Source organism: Diplotaxodon limnothrissa, linkage group LG11 (assembly GCF_057381915.1).
Source record: "Diplotaxodon limnothrissa isolate DT_005_m linkage group LG11, D_limnothrissa_male_GT1.1, whole genome shotgun sequence".
Taxonomy (NCBI): domain Eukaryota; kingdom Metazoa; phylum Chordata; class Actinopteri; order Cichliformes; family Cichlidae; genus Diplotaxodon; species Diplotaxodon limnothrissa.
In genome coordinates this window covers 34,185,319-34,205,656 of record NC_140606.1, presented here as the reverse complement: position 1 = coordinate 34,205,656, position 20,338 = coordinate 34,185,319, and the positions used below count along the sequence as shown (strand labels likewise).

The window sequence follows — 20,338 nt, the reverse complement described above, 5'->3', positions numbered from 1 at the left end:
TGGACACTTTAGTGTATGGAACTCTAGGTAAAAAAATTAATTAATTAATAAACAAGCTCTTCTCTACAACAAAGTATTAGGACCTCATTAAGAAAAAAATGTATTTATCATTTTTAGGTTAAAGTCAAAATTCTGAGAATAAAATCAAAAATCTATTTTGAGAAAAAAGTCGAAAGGTGGAGCTTACAGTTGTTCTTTCAAGACAAACTGCCAGTTTTAGTAAGAAGGAAGGAAATGATTTCCCTTTTAGCACATAAACACAGTGCGGTGATAAAGTGTAAGGACTTTGAAAAGATGGTGCAGAAAGCTGCAAATGGTCAGATGGAAAAAAACCACACAAAGTTGGAAGAGTGGATTTGTACGAAATGAAATGACTGGTAATGGACAGATGCGAGGTTATTGATGGTTACACCCTCGTGCAATAAAGAGGATGTATGTTGTATCACAAAACGGCAGATCAATTTGTTTGACTAAATCATCCACACAAGGCATTTTGTAGAGGGTACAGTCTTGAAAAAACAACTGTAATCACCACATTTCAAGTTTTTTCTCTTTAATATATTTTTTTAATGTGGCCCTAATAATCCTTTGTACTCATGTCATTACAACAATTAATAGCATGCAAAATTTTATTACGTTAAAGTTTAAATTTATGTCAGCTGATATTTACTCCACACTTCTCAAACATTGCAGGCACATCTTGGATGTCCATGGTGTTTATCGCTATAAGATTACAGGAGCTGTAGTACGCAGAAGGTTGCTAAGCTTTGGATGAAGTTGACAGAGACCCTGATGAAAACATGCTGCTTCCATATGGGCTAATTAATTAAACACATACTGCTCCTAACCACCCTACAGGAAGCTGCTGAAACCTCAGCAACCAAGTTGTTTTCTTTCTCTGTATGTACCTCACCACTCGTCTCTCTGCAGTTCAGATTTTCTCCAATCTACTTCTAAACCTAAATACCCATAATCACTCATCATTCTCTCACATGACAAAGGTTTTTGTTGATTAATAACAATAACATTTTGAATATTGCACAGTTTTTCATAAAACCACAATGCAGTCAAAGGTACTTTTAAATAAACGATTTAAATGTATATGAAGTGTTTCATTTTAGTTTACCTGTAATCTCATTTTTGAAATGGAAAAAAAAGACTACTGCCTACTAATAAATTTCCCTTCACAGTGGTATACTTTCTTTGTATTAACCTGGGCATTAACTGTTTAAATGTACTGGAGCACAGCACCGCAGTTTGAGTTAAAATATATTGGATATTTTAATATCAAAGAGCATTTGTGCAAAAATGCTAAACAGGGTATTTAATCGGAACACCAGTAAGCAGGTGAACATGACATATGAACTCAAATATGCCGTAAAGTATGCACAAAACCTCTCAGGGCGTGAGGCCTGACTCTAATGAAGGAAAAACATAAATTTCCTTTAATTTACACTTCCAAGTCCGTGTCAGCAGAAAAACGTGTACTGGCCTTTGTGAAAAACTCTGATGAAAACTTATCTTGCTCTGAAGACATCTCAAGAAAGAGTGAGGGAAAAGTTGCTGTAAACTTTCTGGGCTTGTTCCTCGCCCCCCCTCCGCTGAAGCAATCTGTTTTGACCCACTCCATTTTGAGTGGCACTATTGAAACAGCACCTACAGGGAGGACCCCCTGCTAGCTCTCTGTACAGAAATTTAGAAGAAGCCAAAAGAGAAAAATCAATGGAGTTTCTCTTGATGTCTCTTCAAGACGCTGTAAGCAGAAGACCAAAAGATTTCTTCAAGATCCCCGCAGACTCGCCTCACGCTTCCATCGTGAGCAAGAAAGGTGAGGTGATGGATATATCTGAGAGATTGTAACTTGATTTTCTTACAAACAGGACAATAGCTGCAAACAAGAGAGCAAAAGCCAGGAGAGGTTGTCTCCCCTTTGGTTTGGGGTCTATTATCTGAGATCTGTACAAGTGGAGCTGTGGCTTTGCAACAGTAAACAGCGATTTCAAGCAACCCAGAGTGGATAAAGCACTTTGTCGTTCTACATTGCTGTACTGTTTGTTTGCTTTAAATTAAAAAACTTAAAAAAGAAACACTCTAATGCTCCTATAACCAAAATACAGAACATTTACAGTATTCACATATAGTATATATAACAAAATATAATTTTATCTGTACAAATGTTTGATAAAAACATGAAAACTGTTCAAAGTCATATACAAATTTACACAGAAAAGCAAAACCTCTATCAAAACAAAAACAAAAATATTATTATATTAGCTTTATTTAATTTTTTTTTATTCAGAAACACAAACAAAAATAGAAAACAAATAGAAACAACCCCACCTGGAAAGCTTCTGAAACAAAATCACTTTGTGCTTTTGATGTTTTCTTTTACCTCCTAAATTATTTTGTGAAAATCAATTTGGACCAATCTAAAATATAAAATTGAAATTTGCGAATTACAATACTGTAATATTCTGAATATAAAATTATTTTCTTTCCATTCTTGTAATAAATTACAAGTGAGCAGCAGGTGAATAGCTATTTTTTTCTTCCTTGCTCATTGTTTTCTTTTTTAAATTATTCACTATGCACCATGCTAATACACCAGCGTGCACTGCACATCTTGGTCAAGGGTACACTCAAAATGTGTGTAGTATAAAATGACAAAATTGTTTCAGGGTTCTTTTTTGCGCCAAACACGACTTATCAAGAAATATCTTTTCATTTCAATGGGTTTCAAATGTTTGTTTAATATCTAATTATGTTTATCTAAGCAGAATTTGATAAATAACTTAAAAAAAAATGTTGTAAGTTACAAAGAGCTTTTTTCATGGTTGAGTGTAATTTTAGCTGTTCTGCAAAATTGAGTTGAAAAAAAAAGTTAGTTAGTTAAGATGTTGTGTTTGTCCAACTGGATACATTTTACTAGTTTTCTGACTTTATGTGTAAAAACAACACAATAAAACACCAATATGACAGGAGTAGTGGGCCAAACCTTGAATACATGTATGACACATTCTTATGCACTGACCCCCTCACAGGTCTGATGCGCCGTCAGCTCACTCCCCCCCTCACCCCCAGCTGCCCTCAAATAATTACCAATGTAAAAATCTGGCACCCAAATTAATACAGGACATGTGTAATGTCCTCTCATAGCTCAAAGTTTAGTCCAATTATGAGTGGGCTTCAGCGGTTTGATGTGCCTTTCACTACAGTGGAGAGTAATGGCTTTGACAGGAGTGCCAGGGTCATTAGGGCGACTGACTGCATTATGGTAGCGGAGTGCGCTCAGTGATTAGTTCTGTCTCTCACCCCTGGCCCTGATTGAGATCATTACACTTCACGTCACTTCCACATCCTCCCAAAGGGATGGCGTCATTAATTCTCAACCCAACTGGGCCATGGCAGAAGGTTAGGCTGGAAAAATTCAAGAAAAAGAAAGAAGAAGAAATACCTGTGCTGTGGGACAAGAATGAGATCAGAGAAAGTATTGTTCTTTTGTTCTTCGGTTACTATAACGCATTATTGGTGACTGACCAGTATCAGAGCAGTCAGTCAAGTTTAAACACCTCTGGCCTTTATTACAAGGGGACATAAGAAAGAAAGACAGGAAATGCACAAAGAGATGATGGCCAAAATCTGTCTGGTATGTGCCATAACCACTCTGCTTTTAGGATCCTCCAAATGGATCCTAAAATGAATACAAATTTAAAAGGACTCATGGAAATGACTTTCAAGCATATGTTGCCAGTGACAGTCATCGTCCGAGTTGGCTGCTATTGCTGATCTTTTGATTTCAACAGTGTCATTACAGAAACAATCTACTCTTCATCTGCATAATCTCTGAAGTAATTATTAGCTTGACTTGTCGCATAATCTTTAATGTAATTCTCTCATTCAACGGAAAGCAAAAAATTTGATGCAAACAAAATATTGTATCACACTCAAATCCATAGAGACCTCAAAGTCTTCTTAATCCCCCACAAACAACTTTATTTGTCATCATCGCGCCCACTAATCCCACCAACAGAGCAAAGACAATAGGGGTTATAATGAGTTTATGAACCAAAGATGTCAGGCCAAAGACGTTTTCTCTCAATGTTTGCTTCAACAAGAAGCAATCATTAAAGCATTAAAACTTCACGTTTTTTTTAGAGTACTGCATGTTTGGTTGACTGCACATACTAACATTAAAATCCACCACATTTTGAGCAAAATTATGCATCTTTATGTTTCAGTCACACAAGCGTAAAAACAGGATGGCAGCCTCCTTGCAACTAGGAAAAATCAATGGTAACCTGGTGACTACACTGAAGATTTCACTTAAGTTAAATGTTCAGTGAAAAAGAATGAAACCCAACTCTACGACTGCTCAAAGCTGCATGTTGTACCTTTAAAACAATCACAGTCTTGCCAGTGCAGAAGTATCAAAAATTTCTTGAATGACCACTTTTAGGTACCAAAAAGAGAGTTAACATCAGTTTCGAAGTTCGAAGCAAGAAATAAAAATGTCTGCCTGGCAGTTTGGGAAAAAAGAAGAAAAAAAGCTTTTTATCTTAACTCTTTGGGGGTGAATTTTTGTGCAGTATAACTCACTTTTTAAAATGCATTAAGAGTTAATGTTATGCATTGTTAGGTAACAAGTCAGTGTTGACACACCTGGCTACATGAATTCTGCTACTAAATTGTGTTCCTGATACATTAGCAGCTACTTATGTCTGCATGATGCATGCATATAGGGTATTGATACACTTTGCTAATAAAGATAGCAAGTGTTAACTTTAGTTGACTTAGTACTCTACCCTCGCATTCAAACATAGTCACTTCTGACTTTGAAGAAAAAAGATCATGGTGCACAGTTGCAGCTACTATGAGAGGACACAAAACAAAAGATGGCTTCACAGTAGTAACAACAATCTTTTGTACATTCTGTGTTTTTTAAAAAGGCCCATTTGCATTTGGCTGAATGTTGTTTTTACCATCAACAATCTCCATTACAATCAAGTAGACAAAAATGTACCATTTTAACATAATGATGAAAAATGCTAATATATAAATGATATTATATAATTTGATAGCAATACATTTATTTTCTTGTTTGTGATCGCCTTTTTCAGAAGTCGATCTTTGAATGTTCACTTACTTGTTGTTTCTGAAAATGCTACACCAATAAATCTGACTTGAAAGTTCTCCAAATGAAGCAGCAGATGAAGTAACTTGTGTGTCTGACATTTATGCTAGGCTATTAATGCATTTGAACATTTGGATGAATGCTCTGGGATGTATTTCAAACTGTTACCACTTCCCCCTGAACACATCACCATATGTTCATCACTGTAGACAGATTACAGCTATTGTTCTCCTTTATCACAATGTTAACAAGACCCGTCCTCTAATATCCTCAAACATCGTCATTAAGAGCCCAGGGCTGGAGGTGTTATTCAACTAACATTTCTAGGGCCATGCATCACTTATGTCCCTGCCATGGTCTCTACAAATCTGACAAACCCGAGCGACTCCCTCCTCTACCACCTGTAAATGTCAATTACCATATTTCCCCCTGACATTTATCAGTAATGGCTAACACGAGCTACGTGAAATCAGTGTCATTATGGTGCTGATGGACAGGGGAGGTGCTAATGGATGCGTAACTTCATGCAAATACACAACAGGCCCTGTTTATCGATCAGAGACGGTAGAGGTTTGAGCACATCTCAATAAAGGTCTAACCACAATGTGATCACAACAAATAAATTGACTGATTAGGCTGTTACTGCATGTACTCCACTCGCTGTTCTACCTTCTGTATTCAACCTTCCAAAACAGTCAGAAAGAAGAATTATTGAGAGAGGAATTTTAATTTTAAGCACAGGAGTCCACACGTTAGCAGCTATTTCTATTTTTTTTTTCTAGGTTAAATTGTCTACTGGTATCATTCTTTGTCTGAGACTCTTTCTTACAAAGACTGAACCTTCCTTTGGTGTGTAAGGCGTAAAAAGGTGCCATATTCACATTCTCTCAGCAGTGCACAAGTGATAAATTGTCTCCACTTACAGAGAGCCTTTACAGTATTTCAGCACAGCACTTTCAATGCTTCCCATTCACCTGTTTACACATGCTCACACAGCAATGGCCCTGGCCTCCCAGCAGAAACAGCTTGAGGTTCAGTATCTTGCTAAAGGTGAGGATCAAACTATCAACCCTGTGATTAGTGGACAGCACGCGAGCCCCACAAGGAAATTTATATTGCAACTGGTTCATCGTTGAGAGTCTTTATTGTGGTTGTTTTTATTGTTTATTATTATGTCTTGCATTGTGATATAAGTGTGTTAAAGCCTTTACACCCAACCTGGGAATGCAGCATCTATATAAGTTAAAATTGTAATCGTATTATTAGTAGTATTTATATTTCAACACATCACTTTACACATTGAGCCTAAGGTTGAATTTTTGGTTTTCATTGTAGTTTTTTTTCCAGCTAAAGCTAAAGTACTTTTTAAACCCATAAAATCTTTAATTTTATCTTAATTTGCACATTGCCTTTTTCTTTTACACATCGTTCTTTGTTTTTATAGTCTTAGCAAGTTTACTTATTCATAGATTTTTTTTTTGTTTCAATCAAAAACAGTCAAAATATTTACATTGCTGATTTTGATTATTAAAAATGTGTGAAGAAATAACACCAAAATCCCTGAGAATATGCAGATGCTAAACAGTTTACTGCTTTTTCTTTTGTTTGTTTCAACACGAGCGTCACATCTGACACCTAGAACGTGAGACTTACCCCAATCCCCTTCACAAGCAGGTGTTTTTGTAGTGAGAGGCATCATGCAATTGCTAAGCAACATGCAATTAGCTGCCATTTGTGTGTGTGCAGAAACAATTATACATAAAATCAAATACAAAGACTATTTACATCTAAATGTATTTAATGTGGACATCATGTTTTTTTCTTCAGCACTAAACACTATTAAATACTGTTCAAAGTGAGAAGATCTGACAAAGGGTATTACATCAAAATCATATAACATAAAATACCAACAAAAGGTATCTTTGCACCTTATTGTCTCAGTGTTCAACTTACCACTCCAATGGAAAAGTAGTTGTTTATAATGCTGTAAGGCACTGGGTCCCCTCGCTCTTCCTTGTCTGTGGGTGTGACATCAATCTTCCAGCGATCCAGCATCACCTCTGTACTGTTCTCAATGTCCCGCAGGATCTTAAGGAGGCTTTCGCCCTCATAGCCTCAGGAAGAATAAGATGAGACAAGTGAGATGTTAAAATGGGTCTAGAATATCTCGTGCCACATGACTGACACTTTGCAAACACAGGTGCATGGGCAAATACACGAAAATACAAGTGAGTTTCCAAATAAGTTTTTATACATGTATATGGACAATTTACTTCCAGTATTACTCAATTTTGTTACTTATACTTAATGATTTTGTTATTATAAAATCCTTGGGTTATATTGTGTTGGACATTTTTGTTTGGTCTTTATTTGGTATTTTGACCTATGGTGAAAAAATTACGTCAGTTCACAAGTGCCAAAAACGGCATTTCCTTTTGAGGCTGGATCCAAAGTAAGTTAAAAATAGCCTCACTTACAGCAGAAAAAAAATGTCTACAGCCTAGTTGGGAAAAAAACCCCAGTTCTGGTCTCAAAGTTTAATCTCTATATTCATTTCAAATGTGAACTCCCCATATATCCCCATACCGCAGACCACGGCCTCTCTGTGTGAGGATCTAAACGTATTCTACGCTAGATTCGACACAGCGAACACCATGAGACCGGACAGTGTGCGCACCGCGGATGACGTCAGTGCGCACACTGTGTCTGAGGAGGATGTGCGGAAGTGCTTCAGGAAGGTGAACGCACGCAAAGCTACTGGTCCGGACGGGATTCCCGGACGCGTCCTCAGGTCATGCGCGGCTCAGCTGGCTGGAGTGTTCACGCACATCTTCAACCTTTCCCTCTCTCTGTCTGTAGTCCCAGCCTGCTTCAAAATGGCCACCATCGTCCCTGTACCCAAATCCTCCACCATCTCCTCATTGAACGACTGGCGACCTGTAGCCCTGACCCCCATCGTAAGCAAATGCTTCGAGAAGCTGGTCAGGGACTTCATCTGCTCTGCACTACCCGACTCACTGGACCCTCTACAGTTTGCATACCGCCACAACAGGTCCACTGATGATGCCATAGCCCTGACACTACACACTGCCCTGTCACACCTGGAGAAGAGAGACACGTATGTGAGGATGCTGTTTGTAGATTACTGTCGCGCTGACCTAGTAGGTGTGGCTGTTATTCCTCTCTTCCTCCTCCTGCCCACTACCTGTTCGGTGCTGCTGCTTGTGCATGGCCGCTGATTAGACCTTGGGTGCAATCAACAACTAAGCACGGCCTGGTGTGCGCCGCCCTGCCAGGTGAGCCACATTAGAGCAATCAAGGGTGGGCGTGCCTAGTAGACCTTAAAATGCATGCAGCAGTCATTTGACCCGTGAGCAACATACTGAGAGGACGGCAAACAAAGCACTTTTCCACTGTGAGGAAGACTTTGAACAAGACGGGCTATCGGTAAGCTTTTGAGCTCACATTCGCTGCACATATATTTGGAACTATGGAAGTTCAGTTGTGCAAATGTTTTACGCTTAGGGAAATAGTTGCTGCATTTAAGTTAAGAATGTTTAAGTTTGAATAAATTGTTTGTGCAGTTAGTGTTCCCACATATTTATGTTACTTAATATTAAAAATAGTTACCCCCAAATCCTTGGGTGGATCGTAAAACTAGTGAATAAATGTTTGGTTTTGATTTAAAGAAAATAATTCTTTGTAAAGAAAATCCTTAGTTAAAGTCTCTATTAAAATGTTTGTGTAAAATGTTTGAACTCTAAAATGTATACTTTAAAATACAATTGTTTATAAAAAAGTGTTAAATGCAAAGAAGACACATTTTGTATATTTAAGAACCACAGTTAAATTAACACAGTTAACCACATGGTAAATGGCTTTACTGAAGTGTATTTTGTTATTTCATCTGTCTTCTGTGTAATGCATGTAATTCATCTGAATGGTTACTGGTTAATGACATGTTCTTTATTTTTGTGTTGAAAGGTTTTTTACCACCTGCTGCTACTTACCTATCTACCTGGTCAAAATAAAGTTGAGTGAAATTCAAAGTCTGGGCCCTGTGCTTCGTACGTCGCTTACTACATCCAAGATCAAATGAAACATCCAAGACCAAACCATCGCGCTAACCGTGAGCGCGCTAATCCGGTTCCCCGAACACACCTGCTGTTGACGATTAGTACAGCTGGATGAAGTAATGTGCGATCACTGGGTGCCGTAAAAGGGGATACGCATCGATAGCAGAAACAGTGATCGGCAACCCTCTGATTGGTCGGCGAAAATGTCGAAGGAGTGCGCTCGGCTCGGTATTTTTCGGCAGCAGAGCAAGAACTCCTGAGTGAGGGATTTCAGGAGTTTCAGAGTTAAATCAGAACGCAAGGGAACACTGCAAAGGCTGCAAAAGCAAGGAGAGAGGGCTGGCAGAAAGTTGCTGACAAATTAAACTCGTAAGTAATTTAATAATAATAATAATAATATATTGGATTTATATAGCGCTTTTCAAGGCACCCAAAGCGCTTTACAATGCCACTATTCAGTCACTCTCACATTCACACACTGGTGGAGGCAGCTACAGTTGTAGCCACAGCTGCCCTGGGGCAGACTGACAGAAGCGAGGCTGCCATATCGCGCCATCGGCCCCTCTGGCCAACACCAGTAGGCGGTAGGGTAGATTTATTATATTACACTATATTATCCAATATTATATTACATTATATTATATTGTTATATTATATCCTCTTTCACATTAGAGCCACAACAGGACCCACTAGAACATGGGAACAAGTAAAAGTGAAATATAAGAATATTCTATAGAATGGTAATATCTATCACTTATATTGCTTTTCGTCTCTTGGAAAGAGACCCTGAAATAATCTGTTTGTTTGTTCATAACAGCAACCAAGAAAAGGGCAGAGCAAAAAAAGACAGGTGGTGGTCCTGCACCCCCTCGTCAACAAGTTGGTTAAGTAAATAATACCCTCACGGGGAAATCGATATCTCTCAATGAGCACACTGTCGCGCTGAGCTAAAGGATCCTGTCTATCCCGCAATATACGCTGAATTCTGAGGACTCTCCTTATCAATCTTGCACCTTCCGCAATGGGTGGCTCGCGTAAACGGACAGGACATGGCTGCGACAGGCTTCCCAAATCCACCTTGGCTTTTATAGCCGTGGTCTCTCATCTTGATTACACGAAGTAATTTACAATTACTACTCTGAAATATGAATTACATCTGTAATAATCACATACATGTAATAGAATGTTAATAGTACATTTCCCTTTTTTAGGAAATGACCTGTATGTATCTGTGTGACATCAATAAAAGGATCAGGTGCTGCATTATCTTTAGTTACATTGATGTTATTTATTTATGGTGAAACAGTGGTGGAATATCGCTGTTGCTTTCGTATAAATGAAGCGGACATACCTGCGTGGCCACGATCTAATCCTGTTTACATAAAGTGAACCTGCTCCCGAGCAGGTTTACGCTTACGGCTCTGTTGCTATGACAGCAAGTCCCGGATGAGCTTCGGGGAACCGAACGATCCAGGATCACGCGAAATCGTCAACAATCTAATCCAGCTAACTTACTTAGCGAGGTACGAAGAACAGGCCCCTGGTCTTTTTCAAGTGTGGGCACCTCACAGTCAGAGAACACTTGACAGTAAAAAACCGGCCTGGCCAGTAGAGAAACCGGCCTTGACCAGTGAAGACTCCACAAAAGCTCACCACAAAGATGGAGAAGACTCCACCTGGGGGCCTGGAGGAAATCGCACACAGTTTGCCTGTCCAATCAACAACCGAGAAAACAGAATGGCTGAGTCCAAGTCACTCGAAGAGCTGAAAATAGAGCGAACCACTGCAAAGAGACTGTTTTCCAGACTCACCAACCATATAATAAGGACCCACATGGATATGTCTGTAGAGGAGCTGCAGGATTCCTTCAAGAGACTCACAGTAGAGGGCTCCAAAGTGATTGACGTGAATGAGGAGCTTGAGGCCGCCTACATCACGCAGTGTGAAGCAGAGGGCACACCGGAGCTGATGGGCCAACAGAGAGCAGACGTCGAGAAAACGGAGAAAGAATGTGAGCAGAAGTTGAAGGAGGTGAAGCACCTGATCAGAGAGACACTGTGGACATCATATGGTGAAAGAGAACTGACCCTTGCTCTAAAATCAGCAGAAATGGCGTGTGAGAACGTCACATCCACTCAGCCTGATACACCCCTGGAGGCATATGATTTTATGCTCCACCATCTAGAAGAACTGGTGAAGAAAGCTAAGCAGGCACACCAGACATGGAACCGCTGGGCTCCACCTGCTGAGAGGCAAGATTGTGATCGTCGACTAATGGAGCTCGAAACCTGCCTTCCAAAGCTGGTGTCAGGGAAGGCCGCCGTTATCAAAGCAGAGAGAATTAAAAGAGATGCCGACCAAGCAGTTGTCACAGTCTGCAATGCAGCCCCGGTCGCAGCCATAAAATTGAAAGCCACAGCTTTACCAAAGTTCACCGGCAGCCAGTGTGAGTTCTACAGATGGCGGAAGGAATGGGAGGCTCTGCAAAAGCAAGGTGAACCAACCGGGTCCGTGGAAGTAAAGAAATTCCAACTTCTTGATAGCCTCGATGATAAAGTGGCCAAAGATCTGCGCCTGTCCACATACACCTCGGCCGATGAGATCTTCAGAGTCCTCGAGAACCGCTATGGAAATCAAGCCACCATCGCCATTGAAATCATTGAGGAGCTTCAAGCTATCCCTCCTGTTCGTAGCAACCAGCCTAGAAGAATTATAGAGCTTATCCACGCAGTTGAAAAGGCCCTCTATGATTTGAGTGAGCTGGATGAAGCAAATGCCATAAAGAACCTCTTAGTAATAAAGTCTATTGAAAGCAAGCTGCCTGAGTCCCTAAAGAAAGACTGGCTTACACACGCTGCTGATCCAAAGAATGCTGTGACTCATCAGAACCGGTTTGACAAGCTGCTCGCATACCTCCAATCCCAAGAGTCCATCTACGAGCAGTTAGACCAGCTGAGAGACATCGACCCTGCCAAGGAGAGAATAAAGTTCCCAGTGAAGTACGCCCGTACCAAGTCAGTTAAATCCAGTACTGATCCAGCAGGCTGCATCATCTGTGGGGACCCAAAGCACAAGAGAAAGCTCTACATCTGCAGACGGTTTAGAACCAACACAAAGTTACAGGAGAAAGAGGATGCAGTGCAGCAACTTAGAGCCTGCAAGAGATGCCTCGAGATCCACGATGAACCCTGCAGAAAGACTACTTAGCTGTGTGGAAAACCAGAGTGCAAAGACCAGCATCATTACCTTCTTTGTCCCTTGCCACGACCCTTATCACAAAGGCCCAAGTCTGGTCCGGCGAGAGCTGAGGGGAGGAGGTATACAGAGGTTCAAGAAGAGTTCATCTCTAAACTATCGCCAGAGCTAGCGCAGCAGTGTCGGAAAGCTTTCTGCAACGTCTCATCACGAGCCTTCAACTCCATGGCAGCAGAGAGAGGTCTACTGGAGGAGACTGGTCTAAAAGAGTACCCTGTGATCCTGATGCTCCTTGACGTCATCGCCAATGATGGGCAGAGAATTGGGACACTAATTGATCTAGCATCTGACACAAACTACATAACCCATAAAGCTGCAAGTAAGCTCAACCTTCGCAGTGAAGACGTCATGCTTGTCATCCAGGGTATCGGAGGTATGAAGGTGTCTGTGGCAACCAAGCGCTACCTTCTCAAGATCCGTGTCAACACCTCAAAAGGAACTTTAAAGCCTCACCAGTTAGTCTGCTATGGTCTTGACAAGATTGCTGAAGTGGAAAGACATGTTCCACCTCAGAAGCTACAAAAGATCTTCCCTGACATCCCTCTCCAAGACCTCATCAGACCCAGAGAGATCCAGCTTCTAATCAGCCATAAAGAAGGCCAGCTGGTGCCCCAAAAGATCCGTTCCATCGGTGACCTGGTTCTCTGGGATGGTCCACTTGGCAAGACAATTGGGGGCGCACATCCAGACCTCTTTGAGGAAGTCACTTTGATGGCCCACACCTCCAAAACTCACTTCGCAAGATCAATGAGAGCTGCTGCACTCAAGTACCAAGAGTTCACTAAAGACCTAGCTTCCTGTCAGCACCCTGATCACCCTGAGACTCTATCCACCACAGCTACCAGCAGCAGAGACTTTCTGAAGTGGTGGAGGTGGGAAAGCATCGGAGCCGCTTGCCAGCCGAGATGTGGAGGGTGTCGTTGTGGGAGCTGCCAGCCAGGGGGTAAAGAAATGACGCTTGCAGACGAGAGGGAGATGGAGATCGTGAGGAATGGCCTGACTTACTCAACTGGAGATGACCACAACAGTGAACCGCATTGGCATGCCAAATACCCATGGGTAGAAGATCCAGCAACCTTGCCAAATAACAGGAAAGCAGTAGAAGCAACATTCATCAGAACCGAGATGAAGCTATCTAAAGAACCTGAATGGAAGAAGGCCTATGCTGCACAAGTTCATGAGATGGTAAACCGCAAAGCTGCAGTGAAGCTGTCCAAAGAAGTCCTGCAGAGTTGGACTGGGCCAGTATGGTATATAAGCCACCTCATCGCGCCAAATCCACACTCTGTCTCTACCCCAGTGAGGTTGGTGTGGAACAGCAGCCAGAAGTACAGAGGCCTCAGCCTGAATGACATCCTCATCAAAGGTCCTGATGTCCTGAATCCGATAAGAGCTGTCCTGCTGAGGTTCCGAGCTGGTGTCTACGCCGCCCTTGGTGACATCCGCAAGATGTATAACTCCGTCTGGCTGGAAGATCGAGAAGTCCACTTGCACAGATTCTTGTGGCGTGACACAGAAGATGCAGACATAGAAGACTATGCCATAACAAGAGTCAACATTGGAGACAAATCTGCTGGTTGCATAGCCCAAGTCGCCATGAGAGAAACCGCAAACCTACCTTCATTCAGTCACTTCACAGAAGAGAAACATGTGCTGGAAGAAGATGCTTATGTCGATGACATCCTGACATCACACAATGACCTCGACCATCTGAGACGCCTAACAGCCAACATTGAGCACATCCTGAGAGCTGGAGGATTCTACATGAAGCCTTGGGTCTACTCCAGTCAAAGTGGGAGGGAGGAGTCGAAGAAAGAGTTGCCTCGATCAGAGCCAAAGACTATGATCCTGCCGAACCAGCTGACGGAAGATGACAACAAAGCCCTTGGCCTTGGCTACACCATCAATGATGACAAGCTTCATGTCATGGTTGCAGTGAACTTCTCAAAGAAAAGGAGGAAAATGCGCCTTGGTCAAGACGTGCTCAGAGAAGAAGTCAGAGCGCAAACACCTGATCCACTCACCAGGCGAGAACTGCTAAGCCAAGTCTCCGGCCTATACGACCCACTCGGTCTAGTGACTCCCGTCAAACAAAAGGGTGCCATCCTGGTAAGGAGAGCTTTCCAAGAAGCAAAAGTAAAGCACTGCCTCGAAGACACATGGGACGCAGCCTTGTCTGAAGGTCTCCGAGAAGACGCTATAAAGCTTCTGGAAGAGTATGCTGACCTGAAAAAACTGCATTTCACTAGAGCCCTGACTCCACCAGATCCCTGTGCAGAGCCCAGTGCCATCACGTTCTCTGACGGCAGTGAACATGCATATGGTGCAGTGATGTACCTTCGCTGGAGCTGCAGCCATAGTGTCATTGTGAGACTAGTAGAGTCCAAAGCCAAACTGACGCCTCTCAACCACAAAGGCGATCCTGTTAAAGCAGAGATGTGTGGCGCAGTCTTTGCTGCCCGTCTGAAGACCTACTTCCAGAGACACTGCAGAATCCAGGTCAAAAAATGGTACCACCTCGTCGACAGCCAGACCGTCTTGGGTGCAATCCAGCGTGAGAGCTACGGTTTCCAGACCTTCTTTGCAAACCGCGTTGGTGAAATCCAGAGTAGCACTGATGTCCAAGATTGGTGGTGGATTCCTGGGTCAGCAAACATTGCAGACATCCTCACCAGAGGGGCCAGTCCGAATGCCCTAACCGAGGACTACGAGTGGCAGTCGGGTCCAAAGTTTCTCCAACTTCCTGAAGATGAGTGGCGGAAGAAATCCGCCGGAGAAGTCGCTGCCCAAGCTTGGGAAACGGTCACAAAGCTACAGAAAAAGACTTTTGTTGCGGTCCTTACCAGAATCCACGTCAAGGCGGCTCAGGACTTAGTACACGTAGAGTCAAGAAGACCACTGGCAGGAGTAGCAACCCAACAGCTAATTGATGAAAGGCGATTCATGCAACCTGAGAAGGCTGATTGGGACCGTGGCGTGGGGCTGGAGGGTTGCCAAAAAGTTCATGAGATCAAAGACCAGAGACCAAGAAAAGTGGGAGGTAGTACCATCTTTGGGTGTCCTCACAGTCAGCGAGAGACGAGATGCTTTTCGAGACCTTTGCCTAGCAGCACAAGAGGGCGTCAACTTCCCAAGCACCACAACAGACAGACTAGTCGTTTACAAAGACCAAACAAGTGGACTTCTAGTTTGTGGTGGCAGAATCCAGACCTTCAAAGAGGACCGCAGAGCCGTTCCCCTTCTACCATTCCAAGCCTGGTTATCCACCCTCCTTGCCAGAGAAGCACACGGCAAGGGACATGACGGAGTGGCAGGAACCTTACTGCGGATGAGAATGAAGGCTTGGGTTGTCAGAGGAAGAATTATTGCCCAAAAGGTCGTTGACCAGTGCATCATCTGCAAGAAGGCAAAGGCAAGAACCTGTAAGCAAGTAATGGGAGACTTACCCGAAGAGAGGTCAAATCCTGCTGCACCATTCGAATTCACATCTGTCGACCTGTTTGGACCCTATCATGTGAGGGATGATGTCAAGAGAAGAGTGACCATGAAAGTTTGGGGAGTTGTGTTCTGCTGCATGGCAAGCAGAGCCATTCATGTCGAACTAGCGAGCACACTATCAACAGGGAGCTTCCTGCTTGCCTACCAGAGGTTCACTTCTGTCCGAGGCCATCCCCGAAAAATCTGGTCAGATCCTGGCACAAACTTTGTCGGCGCCAAACCTGTCTTGGAAGAAATGTATGCTTACCTGAAACAACAAAACAAGGAGTCGCTTGAAGAATACTCTGCCAAAAATGAGACCATCTGGGCATGGAAGATTCTTCCCGCTGACTCACCTCACCGAAATGGGGCCGCCGAAGCTGCTGTCAGAGTTACCAAGAGAGCCCTCCATACTCTCGGCAATACAGAGGCTCTTACCTTTAGTGAGTTTCTGACAGCACTCCAGCTAGCCGCCAACCTTGCAAATGAGAGACCCATTGATGCCAGAATTCAGAGCCGGGAAGATCGCATTGACTACATCACACCGAACAATCTGTTGCTTGGTCGAGCCACACAAAGCGGGGACTTCAAAACTGTCGACTTCACAAATTATCCTTTCAAAAGGCTGAAGGAAATACAAACCACAGTCAACAACTTCTGGAGGTCCTGGAGCCAACTCGCTGGACCAAACCTGTTCATCCGCAGTAAATGGCATACTTCAGAGAGAAACATTGCTGTTGGAGACATAGTTTGGCTCTGCGACCAAAATGCCCCTAGAGGGAAGTTCAGACTCGCAAAAGTCATCAGCGTGAATCCTGATTCCAAAGGGATCGTTCGAGATGTGCATGTGAGGGTCACTCCAAGTTCCAGCATTGCGATCAAGAGTCCAAAATCTGCTACCTCAAGTCCTGAGCTGGGCACCATCTTACATCGGGACATCCGGCGTCTTGTGGTCCTTTTACCGGTGGAAGATCAAGCAAGGGACCAGCCCACCTGAGTGCGATCTTTCCAGACAGTGCTGAGCAAAGATCGAGTGGGAGGTGTCGCGCTGACCTAGTAGGTGTGGCTGTTATTCCTCTCTTCCTCCTCCTGCCCACTACCTGTTCGGTGCTGCTGCTTGTGCATGGCCGCTGATTAGACCTTGGGTGCAATCAACAACTAAGCACGGCCTGGTGTGCGCCGCCCTGCCAGGTGAGCCACATTAGAGCAATCAAGGGTGGGCGTGCCTAGTAGACCTTAAAATGCATGCAGCAGTCATTTGACCCGTGAGCAACATACTGAGAGGACAGCAAACAAAGCACTTTTCCACTGTGAGGAAGACTTTGAACAAGACGGGCTATCGGTAAGCTCTTGAGCTCACATTCGCTGCACATATATTTGGAACTATGGAAGTTCAGTTATGCAAATGTTTTACGCTTAGGGAAATAGTTGCTGCATTTAAGTTAAGAATGTTTAAGTTTGAATAAATTGTTTGTGCAGTTAGTGTTCCCACATATTTATGTTACTTAATATTAAAAATAGTTACCCCCAAATCCTTGGGTGGATCGTAAAACTAGTGAATAAATGTTTGGTTTTGATTTAAAGAAAATAATTCTTTGTAAAGAAAATCCTTAGTTAAAGTCTCTATTAAAATGTTTGTGTAAAATGTTTGAACTCTAAAATGTATACTTTAAAATACAATTGTTTATAAAAAAGTGTTAAATGCAAAGAAGACACATTTTGTATATTTAAGAACCACAGTTAAATTAACACAGTTAACCACATGGTAAATGGCTTTACTGAAGTGTATTTTGTTATTTCATCTGTCTTCTGTGTAATGCATGTAATTCATCTGAATGGTTACTGGTTAATGACATGTTCTTTATTTTTGTGTTGAAAGGTTTTTTACCACCTGCTGCTACTTACCTATCTACCTGGTCAAAATAAAGTTGAGTGAAATTCAAAGTCTGGTCTTTTTCAAGTGTGGGCACCTCACAGTCAGAGAACACTTGACAATTACAGCTCAGCATTCAATACCATCGTTCCCTCGAAGCTGGACAGGAAACTGCAGGATCTAGGACTGAGCAGCTCCCTCTGCAGCTGGATCCTTAGCTTCCTGTCTGACAGACGCCAGGTGGTCAGACTGGGCAGCATCACCTCATCCCCCATCACACTGAACACTGGTGCTCCACAGGGGTGTGTACTGAGCCCTCTCCTGTACTCACTCTACACCTACGACTGCACAGCCACTAACAGCTCCAACATCATTGTGAAGTTTGCGGACGACACTACAGTGGTGGGTCTTATCACCAACGGTGATGAGACGGCTTACAAGGAGGAGGTCAGCGCCCTGACCCACTGGTGTCAAGACAACCATCTCACCCTCAACGTCGCAAAGACAAAGGAGTTGATAGTGGACTTCCGGAGGTGCAGAGAAGTACACACCCCCATCACCATCAACGGCGCTGCTGTGGAGAGAGTGAGCAGCTTCCGGTTCCTTGGTGTACATCTGGCTGAGGATCTTACGTGGTCAGTACACACAAACAAAACAGTGAAGAAGGCGCAGCAGCGCCTCTTCTGTCTCAGGAGACTGAAAAGATTTGGCATGAGCCCCCGCATCCTCAGGACCTTCTATCACTGTGCCATTGAGAGCATCCTCACTGGATGCATCACCACCTGGTATGGCAACAGCACCGCCTACAACTGCAAAGCTCTCCAGCGAGTAGTGCGGTGCTCTGAACGGATAATTGGAGGTGAGCTTCCCTCCCTCCAAGACATCTACAGGAAGCGCTGCCTGAGGAAAGCGGGGAGGATCATCAAGGACTCCAGTCACCCCAGCCATAAACTGTTCAGACTGCTTCCATCAGGAAGGAGGTTCTGCAGCATCCGGTCCCGTACCAGCAGACTGAGAGACAGCTTTTTCCATCAGGCCATCAGACTGCTGAACACGTCATAGACACCTCAGCTTCACTACTGGAACTTCAACATTATGCACTCCACACTGTATATAAATGCCACTTGTTCTGCACATATTCAACTCTGTATATTTTATATATTTTATTATTATTATTATTATTTTTTATTTTTTATTTTTTTACTATTTAATTTGTAAAAATGTGTGTACACACACACACACACACACACACACACACACACACACACACACACACGTAGGAAAATATTTAGTATACACATCCAGAAATGCATACACTATTATATATTGTACATATATTTATTAGTTTCAGGTTGGCCATTCTTGTATTTTGCTCGTTTGTGTTGTTGTGTTTGCACATCTCTGTTGCTTGTGGGGCTCGCACACAAGAATTTCACTCGCATGTGCTGTGCCAGTGTGCCTGCACATGTGATGTGACAATAAAAGTGATTTGATTTGATTTGATTTATAAATAAGTATTTCTAGAGATGTAGCAGCTTTGAATAAAAACGGCCAAGACAGCATTTTTTTAATGCTTGTGAAATATAGAATACAAATCTATAAATTCCTGAGCAGTAAAACAGACTAACACACTGTGTGGGCAGCTTTGGCTACGGTTATTTATTTATTGTTGAATGTGCTTTATTTAGGTGATATTGGTCTCTGTACAATTCTCCAATACATCCACCTCAGCTGGTCATGACAGATGGCTGAGCCTGGTTCTGCTTGAGGTTTTTTTCCTGTTAAAAGGGAGTTTTTCCTTCCGCATGTCTCTAAGTGCTTGCCCATGAACTCAAAGCAGTCTCTTAAAATAAATAAATAAATAACATTTTTTTTCTTTGTTTTATACAATTGAATATTTATGTATTTGCCTGGAAAGTACAAAACATGTAGACATCACTCTGGGCATTCCACTGTTTGCTCTATTTAATCAGTTAATTTGCATATTATTTTTAGAGCACCAAATAAAGTAATTATTAGTTTTAGCCACATTGATGTTCCAGAATAATTAGAGCGTTACAAACAATATTAACACTGGATTTCTAATGCAGGACATTTATACCTCTACCTTTCACTACAGCAAAGGGATGTGAGGCCATGTTGTTGACTGTTATGTATCTGTTTTCTGTCAGTACCTCCGCCCCATCGCAGACATCTTGCCAGGTCATTGCCCGTGCCAAGAGGAAGTATACACACAGGGGGGTTCTTGTCCAGGTTGGCCTTATCTAGAGCAGCAGGACAAATATCACAACAAGATGTGAAACAAGGCCAAACCAAGAAAACAAACTCACTGCAAGAACTTGCAAAGAAACCATCAAATCCCTTTTTCAGCCCAACTAGTAATACTAGAAGTCAACATGAATGTCCAGTTGTACAGTCTATTTCAAGAGGCACATTTTGCCTGACAGTTATTACCTCTCTTTGTTTTGATTGATAAAAAATTGAGGCAATTTTTGAGAGCCCAAACAAGTAACACATCTTCAAGAC

General features: G+C 42.5%; 1 protein-coding gene across 1 annotated transcript in view; it reads right to left on the bottom strand.

Annotated features, from left to right (window-relative positions):
- dgkb (diacylglycerol kinase, beta) overlaps positions 1-20,338 on the bottom strand; it is a 91,114-nt gene that overhangs the window by 31,302 nt on the left and 39,474 nt on the right. The window contains exons 18-19 of the mRNA XM_085365879.1: positions 19,987-20,076; positions 7,085-7,245 (exon numbers count right to left, since the gene is read on the bottom strand). Coding sequence (XP_085222005.1) covers positions 7,085-7,245; positions 19,987-20,076 — 251 coding nt within the window. The remainder of the gene's footprint in view (positions 1-7,084; positions 7,246-19,986; positions 20,077-20,338) is intronic.